The sequence below is a fragment of the Nomascus leucogenys genome, chromosome 25 (assembly GCF_006542625.1).
Source record: "Nomascus leucogenys isolate Asia chromosome 25, Asia_NLE_v1, whole genome shotgun sequence".
Lineage (NCBI taxonomy): Eukaryota > Metazoa > Chordata > Mammalia > Primates > Hylobatidae > Nomascus > Nomascus leucogenys.
In genome coordinates, this window is record NC_044405.1 from 30,973,830 (window position 1) to 30,991,911 (window position 18,082).

General features: G+C 63.6%; 1 protein-coding gene across 1 annotated transcript in view; it reads left to right on the top strand.

Annotated features, from left to right (window-relative positions):
* Positions 1-16,987, top strand: part of COL6A2 (collagen type VI alpha 2 chain) — a 32,274-nt gene extending 15,287 nt beyond the window's left edge. The window contains 21 exon segments of the mRNA XM_030805973.1: positions 69-95; positions 345-371; positions 462-506; positions 1,501-1,554; positions 1,958-2,020; positions 2,747-2,809; positions 3,162-3,251; positions 3,917-3,979; positions 4,581-4,643; positions 5,273-5,335; positions 5,820-5,882; positions 6,371-6,421; positions 6,757-6,792; positions 7,144-7,206; positions 8,763-8,825; positions 8,999-9,034; positions 9,354-9,399; positions 9,551-9,703; positions 9,869-10,321; positions 10,573-10,611; positions 16,092-16,987. Of these exon segments, the coding sequence (XP_030661833.1) occupies positions 69-95; positions 345-371; positions 462-506; positions 1,501-1,554; positions 1,958-2,020; positions 2,747-2,809; positions 3,162-3,251; positions 3,917-3,979; positions 4,581-4,643; positions 5,273-5,335; positions 5,820-5,882; positions 6,371-6,421; positions 6,757-6,792; positions 7,144-7,206; positions 8,763-8,825; positions 8,999-9,034; positions 9,354-9,399; positions 9,551-9,703; positions 9,869-10,321; positions 10,573-10,611; positions 16,092-16,690 (2,160 nt within the window). The 3' untranslated portion in view covers positions 16,691-16,987.
* Positions 16,988-18,082: the final 1,095 nt, after the last annotated feature.

Consider the following 18,082-nt stretch of genomic DNA (forward strand, 5'->3'; position numbering starts at 1 on the left):
CCGGCCCTTAACCTGCCTGTGTCTCCGCAGAGCTCCTCACTAATGCCCCTCTCTCCTCCTGCCCCCAGGGCGTTCCTGGCTTCAAAGGAGAGAAGGTGAGGCTCTTGCCCTGACAGACCTCAGACCTGCGCCAGCCTCGGCCCAGACCCACCTCTCGGCGTCCGCCGCAGCCTGTCACTGCTCCTGGGGCACCGGCCTGTCTTTTCTCAGTGGTGGCTTTGGGGGTTCCTGGGGGGTCCTGTGGCCTCGAGTTTGGGCCAAGGGCTTTGCTGCCCCCCAGAAGCAGCAGTGCCCATGGTGCTTTGAGGCACCGAGCTCACTGCGCTGGCTTTCCTCCTACACAGGGTGAATTTGGAGCCGACGGTCGCAAGGTAGGCTGGCTGGGTGGGCGGATCCTCCTTTCTGCTGCTCAGGGCAGAAGGACCGGGGCTAATGGAGTCCCCTCTTCCTTCTCTCCTCAGGGGGCCCCTGGCCTGGCTGGCAAGAACGGGACTGACGGACGGAAGGTAGAGGGAGCCTCGGGCTCGCAGCTGGACGGGTCTCACGGAGGCATCCCAGCCTCTGCAGAGCCCCCAGATCCAGCCTGACCTGTCAGCTTACACGTGTGCACACATGAATACACACGCACACACACGTACACACACAAGCACACATGCACAGTACGCACATGCACACATACACACGAGCACAGTACACACATACACGTACACGCACATGCATTGTACACACCCGCACACACATACACATGCACATGCACACACGTGTGCAGATGTACACATACATACCGTGCACACATGCACACATACACGCACATACATACGTGCACATCAGTACACATGCACACACGCACACACGTACATGCACACATGCACAGTACACACACATGCATGGTACACGCATGTACACACGCACATGCACACACGTGTGCAGATGCAGACATACACATGCACGACACGCACACATGCACAGTACACATGCACACATGCACACACACGCACACACACACGTGCACACGTACACACATGCGCACACACACGCACACGCTCCAGCTCCTGCCACATCCCACTGCCCCACCCAGGGCTTCACCAGCCTGCATTTATTTCGGGGCTGCACATCCCAGCTTGGGGCAGCTCCACAGCTGCACACAAAGGCCAACAACAAGCTTGCCCCCTCCCAGGTCGAACCACAGGAGCGCCCCTCCCACTCCTTCCATGGCTCCCCGTGGGAACATTCTCTGTGCCCAGGGAGCTCTGCCCTCAGGGCCTCTGGGAGGCAGCCTGGGCTGAGGAGTAGCCAGGGATGGCCTGTTCCTGCACAACGGCCACTCTGCCTCCCCGGAGACAGCTCCACAGCAGCCGTGGCCTCATGTGGGCACCCGTGTGCCAGGAGGAGAGCGCTGCAGCCCTGAGGGGCAGAACCAGGAGGGCCGTGTCTCGGTTGTTGGCACACACGGACCCCAGAACCCCGTCCTGAGACTCCTCCTGCCCCCTTCCCCTTCAGGGCAAGCTGGGGCGCATCGGACCTCCTGGCTGCAAGGGAGACCCCGGAAACCGGGTAAGGGCCATTTGCACCCCTCCTTCAGCCTCGGCCTAGGAGGTGTGGGTGCCTGATCGGGCAGGAGGGTAGTTGCTGCTGCAGTTGGAGCGTGGGTTCTCCCGGCCGCCCAGCACCCCCAGCCCAGCCTTCTGCTGGGTCGGAGTCACGTGAGGAATTCCCCCTGGGAGCTCCTGGCGAATCCCCGTGGCCTGGAGACCTGATGCGTCCCAAGTTTCGGTGTCACTGGGCTCCATCTCCCTGAGCAGCAGATCCAGGCCTGGCCTCTGGTCACTGAGCCTGGGGCCTCACAGCGAGGGCGGGAGGTGCCTCCCGGGCTGGGACAATGGAGCACTCGGGCCCTGGCTCATGGGGAGAACCTCACCTGCCGTGTGCCGAGCTCCACCTCTCACTCCTGTCTCAGGGCCCCGACGGTTACCCGGGGGAAGCAGGGAGTCCAGGGGAGCGAGGAGACCAAGGTGGCAAGGTAAGTGGCCTTGTCAAGGTGCCGGCCGGGGCAGGTGGGGTCACCGGCTTCCAGGGGCCTCCCTGCCCCCCGAGAGGGGCCTCCTGGAGGCAGCCCCAACTGAGAAGCTGAGCAGAGAGGGCCTTTCCTGAAACACTGGTCAGTGAGGAGCCAATGGCCGTGGGATGTGGTGGAGGGTACCCTGCCCGTTGCTTCCTCAGCTTGCTTCTAACCAGGGCTGCACGTCCGGCTTGGGGCAGCTCCACCACTGCCCACCTGGGCCTCAGCAACAAACCTACCTCCTCTCAGGTGGAGCCCCAAGGAGCCCCACCCACACCTCCTGGAGCTCCCCATGGGAACGTTTGTGCCATGGGGGCTCTGCCCTCCTGGGCCGCCTGCAGTGTTGCCCCATCCCTGGCGGCCCCAGGATCCCCAAGGGCTTTTCTCTGGGAGCTTGGCACTTGGACCCAGGGCTTCCCACTTTCTGTCCACCTTCCCTCAGCCCAAGCCCAAGTTTGGCTGAGTCCCTGTGCAGATGCACAGGTGTCCTGCCCGTGACACACACTCTGCCCTCAGCTGGCACAGAGGCTCCAGCAGCCCCCAGCCAGCATCTGGCATCCCAGGTGCCCCACGGACGTCAGGGAGATGCAGTCCCAAGCCTGACCATGGGTCCTGCCCCACCAGTGGGCATCCTGCACCCCCTTCCCCTGCCAAAAGACATGAGGCTGATTCTGCAAACCCTTCCAGGGGGACCCTGGCCGCCCAGGACGCAGAGGGCCCCCGGGAGAAATCGGGGCCAAGGGAAGCAAGGTGAGTCCCTCTGCCTCTTCGCCTGCGGTTGAGCTGGCCACACTCACACCCATGGCCCAGATGGATGGTCACGCTGGCCACTGTCTCTGCTGTCACCACGGTGCCCCATTGGGCTCTGGGGACACGGGGAGGGACAGGAAGGACAGGCCACGTGCCCTGAGCCACCAGCCCCTCTGACCTGTGCCCTCCTCACGAGGCTGAACAAGCTCCAGGGGACCCTGCAGGGCCCCCACGTGCCTGGCAAGCGGATTCCGCTGGAGACAGTAGGGGCCCCACCCCACACACCATACAGGCATGGCCAGGCCTCAGGGCCCCTGCCTCTGGGTGACTGTGCTGTCCCCTCCTTCCTCAGGGGTATCAAGGCAACAACGGAGCCCCAGGAAGTCCTGGTGTGAAAGGAGCCAAGGGCGGGCCCGGGCCCCGCGGACCCAAAGGCGAGCCGGTGAGTCCCTCCTGCCCCTGCCTCAGGGCCCCGCTCTGGGCATTCTCCTTGCAGCTTGAGGAGGACCATGGGGGAGGGCACCTGGGCTGTAGGCAGGACCCCTGCTGGCAAGGCACAGCCAGGCCCCCATCCTCCTGAGAGGTGGACCCAGACCACCCCACGGGACCCCCCAGGGCTGAACTTAGATGGGAGGCCCAGGCAGGTCCTCCATGGTGTTCCCTAAACCCAGCACCAGCTGCCCAGGGCATCCTGTGAGGGCTTGGCAGGGCCTGTCCCAGTGCTGACCACTCCAAGGGGACTCTGTCTGAGCACAGGGCCTGCCTGGGAGTGACCACGGTGACTGGATGGCACCAGGTCCCCGCCGGGCCCCAGCCCATCACCTAAAACGCCACTCACCAGACATCCAACTCCACTTGGAGCCTCCCCAGATCATTCCTAAATCCTCGGCATGGGTGGGACCGACCCAGCAAAGGGATGAGGCTGGCAGCAGAGCCACCGGCGCAGGCTGAGGCCTTTGGGAAGCAGCCCGGGGATCGAGGTCCCAGGTCCCCAAGCCAGAGCCCTCCTGTAGAGAAGGAGCATCAGACCCGGCACAGCCCCCACCCTCCAGGAGCTCTGTGCTTGGACTCAGCCCCCTCCCTCACCCACATGCCTGTTCTCTGCAGGGGCGCAGGGGAGACCCCGGCACCAAGGGCAGCCCAGGCAGCGACGGCCCCAAGGGGGAGAAGGTGAGTCCTCGTGTGGAGGCGCCGCGGGGTCTCACTGTGGTGCCCATGGGCCCTGCTGATGAGGGCCCAACCCCATTCCTCCTGGAGAACAACAGAACTCCAGGGCCTCACCCTCCAGAGTTCACTCCCTGCAGAGTCTGGGAACGCAGCCTTGAGATCCCCACACCCCATTCTCTGCTGAGGGAGCTTCACCACCCGCCCAGGCACACCCCACACAGCTGTGCAGGCACCGCTCACCCCCGGCCCACTGAGGCACAGGCACATGACCTCAGGGGTGATGCTGAAGGGCTGTGCGGCAAAACCCTGGCCACCAGCTCCCCTCGACATCAGGTGAAGGGGCTTCCTCCCGGGAAGCGGACAAGGTCCTACCCACGTGTGTGTGGCCTCAGGGGGACCGAGAGACCCCGTGCTCAGAGCGGCAGCTACAGGCACCAGGAAGGAGCTGTGGGTGAAACAGGCGACTGTTGTATGTCCCCCTGGACAGACGGGGGTCTTCCTCCCAGGTCCCCTTCCCCAACCCCCGGCCACACCCGCCTCTCACGTGGGACCCAGGCTGGAGGCCTCAGCTGAGACCCATGGGGCCTCCTTTCCCTTCCCACAGGGGGACCCTGGCCCTGAGGGGCCCCGTGGCCTGGCTGGAGAAGTTGGCAACAAAGGAGCCAAGGTAGGGGAGCAGGGGAGCTGCACCCCAAATTAGGGGATCTGAGGAGGGCTGCACCCCGAGGTAGGGGATCCGAGGGGGGCTGTACCCCGAGGTATGGGACCCGAGGGGGGCTGCACCCCAAGGTAGGGGACCCAGGTGGGTGCTGCACCCCAAGGTAAGGGGGGGCCAAGGGGGGCTGCACCCCAAGGTAGGATGGCCAGGGGACTATACCCCAAGGTAGGGGACCCAGGTGAGGGCTGCCACCCAAGGTAGGGGACCCAGGCAGGGACTACACCCCAAGGGAGGGGACCCAGGTGAGGGCTGCCACCCAAGGTAGGGGACCCAGGCAGGGGCTGTACCCCAAGGGAGGGGACCCAGGCGGGGACTGCACCCCAAGGGAGGGGACCCAGGTGAGGGCTGCCACCCAAGGTGGGGTGCTTAGGCAGGGGCTGCACCAAGAGCCCGGCCTCCTCCACTCAGTGTGGTCAGGGCTGAAGGTCAAGTGGAGCCACAACCTCCGGAGCGTCACAGGGGCCGGGGCCAGACCCGTCTTCCCCCCGAGGCCCTGCAGTGTCCACGGGATTGATACTGGGGTCTCCAGCGTGCCACTGTCAGTCAAGAGAACCCCAAACTCCTCCCCTTTCTTCCAGGGAGACCGAGGCTTGCCTGGACCCAGAGGCCCCCAGGGAGCTCTTGGGGAGCCTGGAAATCAGGTCAGTGTGGGACACCTGTGCCCTCTGACCCCATGGCTAGAGGTGGGGCCCCTGTGCCCTCTGACCCCACAGTCCATGCCCTCTTTGTGGCACCACTTGGGTCTCCCTGTCCATGTGGGGACAGGCTAGAGCTAGCCACTGTCCCCACAGCAAACCCAGGCAGCAGGGCCTGGCCTCAGAAGCCAGGACCTGCTTCCCTAGACCCCGAGTACCTCATACCCACCCTCAGCCCCAGACCCCCGTCCTGCCCTGAAGGACCCAGGTTGGGGAGTCAGGGGCAAGGTGGTGGGCCTGAGAGCCTGGATGGGCCACAGGGAGAGGAAGAGCTGGGACCCTCAAGACAGGGGTCCACGGCCCCCACAGGCAGCAGGAGGAGCTGGGGCCATGTGGCCTGGTGGTCAGGGCTGGACAGGGCATGTCAGGTGACCCCGGGCATGGCCAGTCCCTGCCTGTGCTGACTCCTGAATTTCTCTCCTGCCCTCAGGGATCTCGGGGAGACCCCGGTGATGCAGGACCCCGTGGAGACTCAGGACAGCCAGGCCCCAAGGTACGTGCCCCTCCTCCAGCAGGATGTGTTGGTGGTTCAGGGCAGCTGCCTGAGGAGCAGGACGTGGGGCCGGCCTGGGGGACCTTGTTGCCGGCAGACGTGCCTCAGGCTGGGCCTGTGCCTCCTGTTCTCAGCTCTAGAGTGAGGGGATGCCTCCGGGGTCCAGGAAGCCCCCCTGGCTCCCCTCTTCAGCAGTGACCCTTGGGTGTGGGTGGCACAACCTTCCTGAGGCAGGGCCTGAGGGCAGCCACGTGGCCTGAGCAAGGTCCTCCCCCCATGTGGGCAGGCTCCTGGGTCTCTAGGCACATCCAGCCCCCACTGGAGGTGGACGGGCGAGGTTGGCCCTGCCAGGCCCCTGCTCACAGCCAGCCCTGGACGGCACCCCTAGCCCACTTCCACCCCATGTGCACCTTGGACCCTGTTGAGCACAGCCCCCCAGCCCCACCCTGTCCTATGACCATGCTGACCGACTCAACGTCCTCCTCCAGGGAGACCCCGGCAGGCCTGGATTCAGCTACCCAGGACCCCGAGGAGCACCCGTGAGTCACAGCCTGGGATGGCAGCCCCCAGGAGTGGGTGGACATTGTCCCAAGGGCCCTGAAGGTTCCCAGTAGTTCCCTCAAGGCCTCCTGTGCAGAAGAAAGTGTGAGGTCCCTCCTGCGGGACAGAGTGGTGAGAAGGCCCTGGGTGACTCAGCGAAGGACAGGTCCAGCCCAGCATCAGGAGAAGAGTGCAGCTCAGAACGCAGCACGGTGGCCTCACCCAGAGTGTGAATGAGTGAGGGAGGGAAACGGGGCTGCAGAAAGCTGCCCAGAGGGACGAAGGAGCGCTGGGATCTGAGGCTGAGTCACCCTGGCTTCTGTTTGCTTCACAGGGAGAAAAAGGCGAGCCCGGCCCACGCGGCCCCGAGGTACATGTGGGTCCTGGCCACCTGTGCCCACCCAGGGTGGGGGTCTGCACGCCCATCCACTATTGCTGGGAACACAGTGCCCACCGTCACTGACAGGACCGTCCCTGTCTTGGGGTGGTCCTGGCTCCCCAGGCCCAGCCATGCCACCTATGCTGAGCTCTAGGGGGAGCTATCGGCCACTGGCTGGTCGCTTTCCAACCAAACTTCAGGCTTTGCCAAAAAAACCACATAGATGTTCCCATTTAAAGGACCCCAAAATGCCACATCGATTTTTCCACATAAAAATCTCACTGGTGTTCCTGGTAAGAGACAGCTCCTCTGTCCCAGGCTAACATGTGTCCCCTGTCACAGGGAGGCCGAGGCGACTTTGGCTTGAAAGGAGAACCTGGGAGGAAAGGAGAGAAAGGAGAGCCTGTGAGTGTCACCGTCCCGAAGCCCACAGCAGCTGGGCAGAGGCAGGGAGGGGCCCTGAGGCTGAGCGTGTGCATCTAAAAGTATGGGAGGACGCCAGGCAGCTTGGCCCCAGCCATGAGCACCACCCCCACCTTCCTGAAGAGGATGGCTGGCTCGGGGGCCCCCTCCCTCCACCCACCCACCCTCACTTCCAGCGTCCCCCAGGGTCCCCTCCCCAGTATCCCCCACAGCATCCCCTGAAGGATACCCTCCCCAGTGATGCCCCAACAACATTCCCCCAGGGTCCCATCCCCAGCATCCCCCCACACAGCATCCCCCACAAGGGTCCCCTCCCTAGTGACCCCTCCACAACATCCCCCAACCCTCCACATCCCCCACAACATCCCCACCAGGGTCCCCTCCCCAGCAACCCCAACACAGAGTCCCCTCCCCCCAAAGATGCCTCCACATAGCATCCCCCTCAGAGTTCCCACACCCAGCATTCCCCAAGGGTCCCCTCCCCAATGTCCCACACACATAATCCCCTCCCCAGCGTACTCCCCACAGATATCCCCCAGCAGGCGCTCTGTGCCTCCGAATCCCTAGCCTGGCCAAGGGTTTAACCAGGGCTGCAGACTGGTCTGGAACTGAGTGAGCACAAAACAAGGGATGGATAATGATGGATGGATGGGCAAGCGGATGGGGGTAGGCGGATGGATGGATGGATGCATGGATGGATGGGTGATGGTTAGATGAGTGAATAGATGAGTGGGTGGATAGACATGGATGGACGGATGGATGGATAGGTGGGTGAGTGAGTGGGATAGCTGGGTGGGTGGGTGGATGGATGGAGAAGTGGACACAGGGTGAATGAGCAGATATATGGGTGAGTGAGTGGGTGGATGGATGGGTGAGTGGGTGGATGGATGGACAGGTGGATGAATGAGTAGATGGGTGGGTGGATGATGGATGGGTGGATAGATGGATGGGGGATGGATGGTTAGGTGGATGGGTGGGTGGGTGGATGAGTGGATGGATGGATGGATAGGTGGATACATGGGTGAATGAGTAGATGTATGGGCGAGTGAGTGGATGGATGATGGATGGGGGATGGATGGTTAGGTGGATAGGTGGGTGAATGAGTAGATGGATGGGTGAGTGGGTGGGTGGGTGGATGGATAGATGGATGAGTAAATGGACGGATGAATGGGTGGGTGGAGGGGATAAGTGGGTGGATGGATGGGTGGGTGGATGGATAGATGGGTGAGTGAGTGGATGGAAGATGGGTGGGTAGACAGAGGATGGATGGTTAGTGGATGAATGGATGGATGGTTGAGTGGATGGGTGGGCATGGAGTTGGTGAGTACATGATAATGGGGTGGAATAGCCATGGATTGGAATGAGCTGTTTTGGCTGCCATTTCTGGGACACCCAGCTCTGCCAGGCCGCTACCCCTCTGGTGGGCCAGGCTCTGACGAAGGCAGGACCCGTGGTTGGGGACAGAACAGGGGGGCCCTGCTGTGTGCGGAGACTGTCCCTGTGGCCACTGAAGCCCACCTGTCCTTGTTCCTTCTCAGGCGGATCCTGGTCCCCCTGGTGAGCCAGGCCCTCGGGGGCCAAGAGGAGTCCCAGGACCCGAGGTAGGTGGCTGGCCAGTCCCCATGCCCTCCAACCCCTGGCCTGCCGGCCAACGCGCACCCAAGCCTGGTGGTTCCGCCCACGGCAGACCCATGTATCAGTGGGCAGTGGCCTGGAAGAGACTCAGCCGCCCAGCCTTGGCACCAGGGTCTCAGCCTCATCCTTCCTTCCCCAGGGTGAGCCCGGCCCCCCTGGAGACCCTGGCCTCACGGTAGGTGTCACATGGGGCAGAACCAGTGTCCTTCTCCTGCCAAAACTAGACACCAAGAGCAGCAGGGGTGGGGGGAGGTCAGCAGGGGAAGGTCAGCGGGTAAGGTCAGAGAGCAAGATCAGTGGAGGAGGTCAGAGGGCAAGCTTGGTGGGGAGAGGAGGGTGGCAGCAAGGTTGGCAGGGACAGGACCCACCAGCCTCCCCGCATGGCTGCCTCCACACATGGGCTGGAATGTCCCGGGGCCCCCGGGCCAGGACCTTGCTGTGGAAACTCTTCTGGGGCCCTGGGGGGACTGCCCTGCCTGCCGTGTGCATTGCAGGAGTGTGACGTCATGACCTACGTGAGGGAGACCTGCGGGTGCTGCGGTGAGGCACTGCCCACGGCGGGTTGGGGCCCATGCACCGGGTGGAGGGCGGGAGTGCGGCAGGGCTGGGTCACCGCTGGGTCCCGCATGTGCGCCTGGCCCTAGGGTCTGAGGTCTCCCCGGTGCCCCCCGATGACCCTGCCACCCCCTAGACTGCGAGAAGCGCTGTGGTGCCCTGGACGTGGTCTTCGTCATCGACAGCTCCGAGAGCATTGGGTACACCAACTTCACGCTGGAGAAGAACTTCGTCATCAACGTGGTCAACAGGCTGGGCGCCATTGCTAAGGACCCCAAGTCCGAGACAGGTCAGCAGGGCGGGGGCGGGCGCAGCATGGCAGGGGGGCCGGGCGGGGCGTGGGAGGTGATGAGATGGGAGAAGTCCAGACGTGTCCCTCCGAGGGCCTCTGCGTGGCTGGGAATGCCCCAGACCCCGCGGCCTCCGGCGACGCCCTCACGTCTGCGGCTCGCAGGGACGCGTGTGGGCGTGGTGCAGTACAGCCATGAGGGCACCTTCGAGGCCATCCAGCTGGACGATGAGCGTATCGACTCCCTGTCAAGCTTCAAGGAGGCTGTCAAGAACCTCGAGTGGATTGCGGGCGGCACCTGGACACCCTCGGCCCTCAAGTTTGCCTACGACCGCCTCATCAAGGAGAGCCGGCGCCAGAAGACACGCGTGTTTGCGGTGGTCATCACGGACGGGCGCCACGACCCTCGGGACGATGACCTCAACCTGCGGGCGCTGTGCGACCGTGATGTCACAGTGACGGCCATCGGCATCGGGGACATGTTCCACGAGAAGCACGAGAGCGAGAACCTCTACTCCATCGCCTGCGACAAGCCGCAGCAGGTGCGCAACATGACGCTGTTCTCCGACCTGGTCGCCGAGAAGTTCATCGATGACATGGAGGACGTCCTCTGCCCGGGTGAGCGTGTGGGCGCAGGGCAGTCGGCCGAGGAGCAGCAGGCTCCAGCCGCTGTCTAGCGTGAGCCCCAGGGATACCCCTCACCTGAGGGACAAATGTGCAGCCCAGGATACTGGGCTGTGGGTGGGAAGGGGTTGATCCCTCCCGGGCAGAGGCCAGCTGCACCCTGAGCCTGTCTGGGCGGATCAGTGGACGGTCGCTGAGGGCTCGCTAGGGACTGACCCTGGCCCGGCCTCTCTCCTCTCTTCCAGACCCTCAGATCGTGTGCCCAGACCTTCCCTGCCAAACAGGTAACGCAGGGCACCCCAAGCCCCCACCCCAGACTAGCAGAGCAGCCCGGGTGTCCTTCCTCCTTGAGGGCCAGGCTGGGGGAAGGGCTGTGCAGGGACCCGGGGGACGGCGGAGCCACTGTGGAGGTGGCTCCTTAGTGAGATGGCCCCAGGATGGCAGCACAGGGGAAGAGGGGCTTGGGGAGGGCAGCTCCCGGGAACGCAGGAATGGCATTGCGAGGAGGGGCTTGGGGAGGGCAGGCTCCAGGGAACGCAGGAATGGCATTGCGAGGAGGGTCTCAGGCAGGGCAGGCTCCCGGGAACGCAGGAACGGCATTGTGAAGCCATAGTTCGGGTGCTGCTGGCCTGGCGCTGTGCTTGGCGTGTGGCCACTGGTCTTGAAGGCCCACCATGGGCCTTGCAGTCTCCATCAGCTGCTGCCCAGCTCCCACGGGCTGGCCGTGCATGTGCCACTCCGAGGAAGCCCTGGATTCAGTGAGTGAAACCATTCTGGGGCGAAGGCACCAACACCCGCCAGCACCAGCAGGTCTTGCTCCGACCCTGGCCTGCCTCAGAGCTGTGGCCGCGGCTCTCATCTCTGGCAGTGGGGGAGCCCATGTCCCGGATGTGGCCCACGTGGGTGTGAAGCTGGAGCTGGGGGTGCCCAAGGCTGGGGGTGCCGTCCAGGCTCTGCTGGACATGGTGCTGCCCCCACGGTGACAGCTGCACCGTACCCACAGGAGGTCCCTGGGGCCGTTAGCTGAGTCCCCCTCAGCTGTCCCCTCCAGAAGTGTCAGGGTGGGGACGCCATGGAGACAGGGTGGGAGGGTCCGACCTGGAGGAAACCTCAGGGTCTGCAGTACGAAGTCAGCACTTCCTCAGCACACGGGTCGCGGTTTGCGTTTAGGCGTTCCATGGGGAGCTCCTGGTGGGTCAGCTGGGCCACTGAGCACGTTCATGGGCCCTGAGGCTGCCCCAAGGGAGGAGTCGTGGACTCGGGGCCGAGGTTCCCCACACGTGCTCCCACAGAACCTGGGGGTTGCACCTGGGTCTGGCTGCCCTTCAGCAGGTGGGCAGCCTCTGGCCCCACAACAGTGGGCTGTGCCTCTGCCACCGAGGTGCAGGCGTCCTGCCCCAGGGTCCGCCAGGGACTGCATCAGCACCGGGGCAGCTGGACCCTAAGGGCAGGAACCAGACCTTGGCTCCTCCACCCACAGCCCCTCGTTCCTGACGGGGCAGGGAAGTCTCAGGACCCCATGATGGGCGACATGGTGATGTTCACTGTGGGTGCTTTGCTATCAGATGGAGGCCTTCCCCTCCACTCCGGGGTCCAGTGTGAGTGGGCGCTGTGGCTTCTCCTCCACTCCAGGTTCTATCAGGAGTGGGTGCTGGGAGATTTTCCTCCACTCCAGGTTCTATCGTGAGTGGGTGCTGCATCTTGTCAGGTCCTTTCTCTGCGTCTGTGGATGTCACATGACCTTTCCTTTTCAGCCTATCATTGTAATTGGGAGTTAGCCTGTGGAGCATCATTGAATTTCCAACGTTGAGCCAGCCTTGCATGCATGGGATAAACTCATCTGGCCGTGATGTGTGGCTCTGCTTATGCGTGTGGGCCCTGATTTGCTGATGCCTGCCTGAGGGTTTGTGCTTATCGGTGACATCAGCGTGCACTTTTCTCATGATGTCTCTGGTTCTGGCCTCAGGGTGACGTGGGCCTCGTAGGGTCCCATGGTGGCTCCTCCCAAGACGGTGACATGGGGTGAGCCAGTTCTCCCTCCTGGGAGTGGGTCACTCAGGCCACCAGAGCACCACAGGGAAGGCAGCCAGGGAGGACATGGAGGCCCTTGAAGCTCTGTCCTCCTCTGAGGCCTCCAGGACCTGACAGTGAGTGGGAGCAGCCCCAGTAGAACCCCTCCCCTCCTCTCAGCCTCCCTGACCCCCTGTCCATGACACTCAGAGCTCATCCTTCTTTTAAGCTGTTTGCAATTTCAAAGTGAACTCAACCTTGTGGCTCCAGGAAATACAGCAGGGACAGTGTTAAGTTGGCTTTCACCAGCCCACAGGGCCAGGCATCCTCCTTGGCCCTCCTGGGCACTAGGTGGACACCACTGGCTGTGGCCCGGCCTTGGCCTTCTCCAGGCAGCCCTGTCCACCTCAAAGCCCAACCACCCTGGGCCTGCACCAGGCCTGTGGCGTTCTCAGTTGCGTGGGGACCAGAGAGTGCTGGAGAAACAAACCAGATGCAGCTGAAGGCAGTCAGGGCCGGGCCCACCCAGCCATAAGAGCTGCATGGGGGCAGCAGCGTAACCCGAGCTCCACTCAGTGGAAAGAAAAGGCAGAGACATTGCAGAGGCCAGGTCTGCTCAGGGGAAGACAGTTCTGGGTGTAGAGGACTCACATCCCAGAGAGGCTGAGGAAGGGTTTGCCCCCCCAAGCTTTCTCAGGCGGGCTCTTGCCGGGTGGCTGGGGTCTTCCTGGCGACGGGGCCTGCGGCACTGGAAGCCCTACTGGAGTTTGGCGTGTGTTCGGTGCAGGTTTGGATGGAGCTGTTTTGTGCTGAAAGGTTTTCTCGGGGTCCGTGGTGTCCCCCAAAGGTGCCACCGTGCGGGTCTCCTCTCCTAGCTCCCTGCCCCCGTGCTCACTGCCCCCACGCCTCCTGCCAAGGCCGAGCCACACACCCACTCCACCTGCATCTCCTCTACTGACTGCCCGGCCCAAGTGCCGCTCTTCACGCTGGGCCTCGCTGAGCGGCCACCCGAGGAGAAGCTTTAGGCCAACGCCCACCGCAGGCCTTAAAGTCTTCTCTGGACGCTCCCTTGCAGATGCACCGTGGCCTGGCGGCGAGCCCCCGGTCACCTTCCTCCGCACGGAAGAGGGGCCGGACGCCACCTTCCCCAGGACCATCCCCCTGATCCAACAGTTGCTAAACGCCACGGAGCTCACGCAGGACCCGGCCGCCTACTCCCAGCTGGTGGCCGTGCTGGTCTACACCGCCGAGCGGGCCAAGTTCGCCACCGGGGTAGAGCGGCAGGACTGGATGGAGCTGTTCATTGACACCTTTAAGCTGGTGCACAGGGACATCGTGGGGGACCCCGAGACCGCGCTGGCCCTCTGCTGAAGCCCGGGCGCCCACCCAGCCGGGCCGGCCCCTCCCTGCCATACTAGCTTCCCAGGGCTGCCCCCCGCAGGCTGGCCCTCAGTGGAGACCAGAGATCTGGAATCAGGTTCAGCAGGGCCACAGTCCTTCCAGGGGCTCTGGGGCAGCTTCCAGCCTCTTCCCACCCTGGTGGCCACTGTGTCCCTTGCTGCAGCTGCATCTTCCAGTCTCTCCTCCATCTTCCTGTGGCCGCTCTTTTTATAAGGACACCAGTCATTGAATTTAAGGCCCACCCCAAGTCCAGAATGACCTCGCAAGACCCTTCGCTCACTCCCGTCTGCAGAGTCCTCCTTTGCTGCATCAGGTCACCCTCGCAGGCTCCAGGGTTTGGGCGTGGAAGTCTTTGGAGGCCCTTAGCGGCCCAGCTGGGCTGCCGTGCGTCTGGGATGGGGCTGAGGAGGGGGTGCTGCCCAAGTGCTGGAGAATGTTCCAGCCCCAGGTTCCAGTGGAGCCTCGGAAACAGGCCCCAGAGGCTGGTGAGCCTTGCTGGGTGTGGGCACTAAGCCCGTGCACGGTGACTCGGTGCTCACGGCCGACCTGGTGGCAGGTGAAGGGAAACCTGGCAGTCCTGGCTGCTGTCATGCACACTGGGGCAAATGGCCACAGCTGCCTGCCAGCAGCCCTGGTCCCAAGGTGTCTGCACCTTTCCAGCCCAGCCTCTGGGTCCCCAAAAGCACGGTCGGGGGAGCATCCACCAGGCAAGACCTCTGCTGTCCTCGGAGGACTGAGCAGAGAACCCCAGGGGCCACGATGTTGGGGAGCGGCCCCCACCGTGAGTTCAGACCCTGATGTTCTGACTGTGCAGGAGCCCTCATCCAGGCTGGGCTCCTGCCGGGCAGGGCTGTGACCATTTCTCATGGCTAGGTTCTCGTCCCCACACCACCTGCACAGGGCGGGCCAGGCTGGGCTTCCCACTGGGAGGATAAAGGATCCTCCACAGGAGGAGAGCAGAGTCCACAGACATCCCAACAGGCTCAGCCTCCCTGTGCCCGGCCGGCCCCCACAGCTTCCCCGTCTCCTCCAGGCCCCACAGACGCTGATGCATGGAGAGAGGCCCCTAAATGCAGCCACCTGGTGCATGTCTGTCTCCATGTGTGTGGTGATAGCAGTGAAAATATGTATTAGTTTTGAGGGGGTTTGAGAAGCCCAGCAGTACCTGAGGGGTTTCTGGACATTTAAGCCGGTTCCTGGGTGTGGCCTTAACAGGGAGGCTGCCCTTCCTGTCACTGAATAAGCTGCGTCACTCATAAGCTCACTGAGGGAACCCCGTCTGCCAGCTCGTGCGTGCTCAGACGAGATCCGTGTCTCAAGCGTTCCGTGAAGGCTGCGGTGCAGCGTGAGGTCACACTGCCGTGTTCAGAGCTTTGCTCGCTGCCTGTGGGGCTGGACCTTTGCACCTCCAGGACCCCCGGAAGCCGAGTTTCGGGTCCTCCGTGTGCATTCCTGGGGTCAGGACCCTGCTCTGAGGGATTCCTGGGGGTCCACGTACCAGCCGTGACGACGTCCAGGGGTTGGGCCGGGAAGCAGACACCCTCGGGGAAACTGGCTCTGTCCCTCCCCTCCCCCATCCCAGGGGCTGAGGTCTTGGTGAGGCCGCAAGGCGAGGTCCACGCATGTGGACTGTCCGTGTCCTCTCCTGTGGTCTCTGGCCCCACGTGACACCCACACGTGTCATGGGCAGCCTGGCCTGTGGCTATGGCCAGGCCCCCCAAGCTGTCCCTGATGCCCAGGGCTGGTGACCACCCAGGCAGGTGGGGGCCCCTCTTTGTAACAGAGAGTCATAGGGTACAGCCCACCTGGGCTGCCACAGAAGGTCTGGCTGCCCCTGTGCCCACTGCTCCCCACCATGGCCAATCAGATGTGTCAGGGGCTCCTGGTCTTTCCGGGAGGGACGTGGCCAGGCCAGCTCTAGGGGTTCTGAGCAACTCTGGGACCCAGCAAGTGAGGGGTCAGGCTGGGGGTGTCGGAGCCAGGGTCCTCCTTGAGTCCCTCCCACACCACACAGACAGTGGCCCTTTTGTGGGCAGCAAATTCTTGAGCCATGAGAAGATGCTCTGGGCCCCTTCCCTCCCAGGAGGGCGGCCTGCGCAGGGATGGCGCTCAGCAGGTGGACAGGGCCTGCGAGCACCAGCAGAGGAGATTGCAGCTCCCAGCAGTGCTGCCTTAGAGGGGTTCGGGCTGAGGACCCACACCCAGGGCTGCCCTGCAGAAACGCCCCCGCAGAGTCCAGCGGTCTGCAGGGTCGCAGGCGGGGTACGAGTGGAGGGGCACAGGTGCGGGGCTGGCGCCTGCCTGGTCCTGCCAACCTCCCCTCCGCCCAGCCCGCACCCGCGTCTCCCCGCAGAGCTGTCCGTGGCACAGTGCACGCAGCGGCCCGTGGACATCGTCTTCCTGCTGGACGGCTCCGAGCGGCTGGGTGAGCAGAACTTCCACAAGGCCCGGCGCTTCGTGGAGCAGGTGGCGCGGCGGCTGACACTGGCCCGGAGGGACGACGACCCTCTCAACGCACGCGTGGCGCTGCTGCAGTTTGGCGGCCCCGGCGAGCAGCAGGTGGCCTTCCCGCTGAGCCACAACCTCACGGCCATCCACGAGGCACTGGAGGCCGCGCAATACCTGAACTCCTTCTCGCACGTGGGTGCGGGTGTGGTGCACGCCATCAACGCCATCGTGCGCAGCCCGCGTGGTGGGGCCCGGAGGCACGCAGAGCTGTCCTTCGTGTTCCTCACGGACGGCGTCACGGGCAACGACAGCCTGCACGAGTCGGCGCACTCCATGCGCAAGCAGAACGTGGTGCCCACCGTGGTGGCCTTGGGCAGCGACGTGGACATGGACGTGCTCACCACGCTCAGCCTGGGCGACCGCGCCGCCGTGTTCCGTGAGAAGGACTACGACAGCCTGGCGCAACCCGGCTTCTTCGACCGCTTCATCCGCTGGGTCTGCTAGCGCCGCCGCCCGGGGCCCCGCGGTCGAGGGTCGTGAGCCCACCCCGTCCATGGTGCTAAGCGGGCCCGGTCCCGCACGGCGAGCGCCGCTGCTCACTCGGAGGACGCCCTGGGCCCGCGCCCCTCCAGCTCCTACCACGGAGTCCCCGTAGCCCCGGCCCCCGCCCAGCCCCAGGTCTCCCCAGGCCCTCCGCAGGCTGCCCGGCCTCCCTCCCCCTGCAGCCATCCCAAGGCTCCCGACCTGCCTGGCCCCTGAGCTCCGGAGCAAGCCCGGACCCAATAAAGGCTTTGAACCCATTGCGTGCCGGCTTGCGAGCTTCTGTGCTCAGGAGACCTCAAAGCTGTCTTGTGGCCAGAAGGGAAACAGTGCAGCTGTCACTCGCCCACGAGGGACAATGGCTCCCCCCGGCCCAGCCCTGTCCTCCTAGCACATCAACCGCAGGCACTGGCTGACCCCACCTGTGCAGACCCCACAGCCTTGATTAGCAAACTCTCTCTCCAGCCCCAGCCAGGCCCAAAGTGCTCTAAGAAGTGTCACTATGGCTGTGAGGGTCTTCTGTGCGTGGACGCATGATTGACACTAGATGGGGAGACAGCAGATTCTGAGCTTGTTTTGTTCTGTGTGGCGATCTCAGTGAGCTTTTGCTGTTCAGGCCCCTGGGGTCCTTCAGGCTCAGGTCAGGAGCACCACAGTGAACCACAGGCTCCAGGGGCAGGCGCTGGCCTGGCAGGAGTGGGCTTGGCGGCCATCACAGGGCACCACAGACACAGCTTGAACAACTACTGGGATCGGCCACAGCTCTGGAGGCATCAGCCAGGCCAGGCCAGGCTTCCACTGGAGGCCTAGAGAAGGGCCTGCCCCGGCCTCTCCCCAGCACCCCAGGGTTCCTGAGCTCCTGGATAAGGACACGAGTCACCACACTTGACGGGCTCAGCCTGCTCTAGGATCAGCTCACCAGAGTCACACTGGACCAGGGCTCAGCCTGTTCTAAGATGATCTCACCCGAATCACAGTGGACCAGGCTCACCCTGCTCTAGGATGATCTCACCTGAGCTCACTGCATCTGCAAGGACCTCATTTCCAAACAAGGTCCCATCCAGATGTCTGGGGCTTAGGATTAGGGTTTCGGATTAGGGGTCAACATGTGAAACTGGGGGAATGCAGTTCACCCTGGATACCCCGAAACTTTGTCCTTTGAGAAGACTCACTCTTTTCTTCATACTCCACCTCTGTCATCTGACCACACAGCCTGCAGCTCCAGGGGAGGACATCAGTTATTTTCTCTTCCTCTCCTCCTTTTCCCAACCCACAAAAAAGCTACGCAAATGCCAGCAAGAGACGCAGAAAAGGCCCGCCTGTTTCACTAAGCCCCTGTGCCCTGAGTGTCAGCCC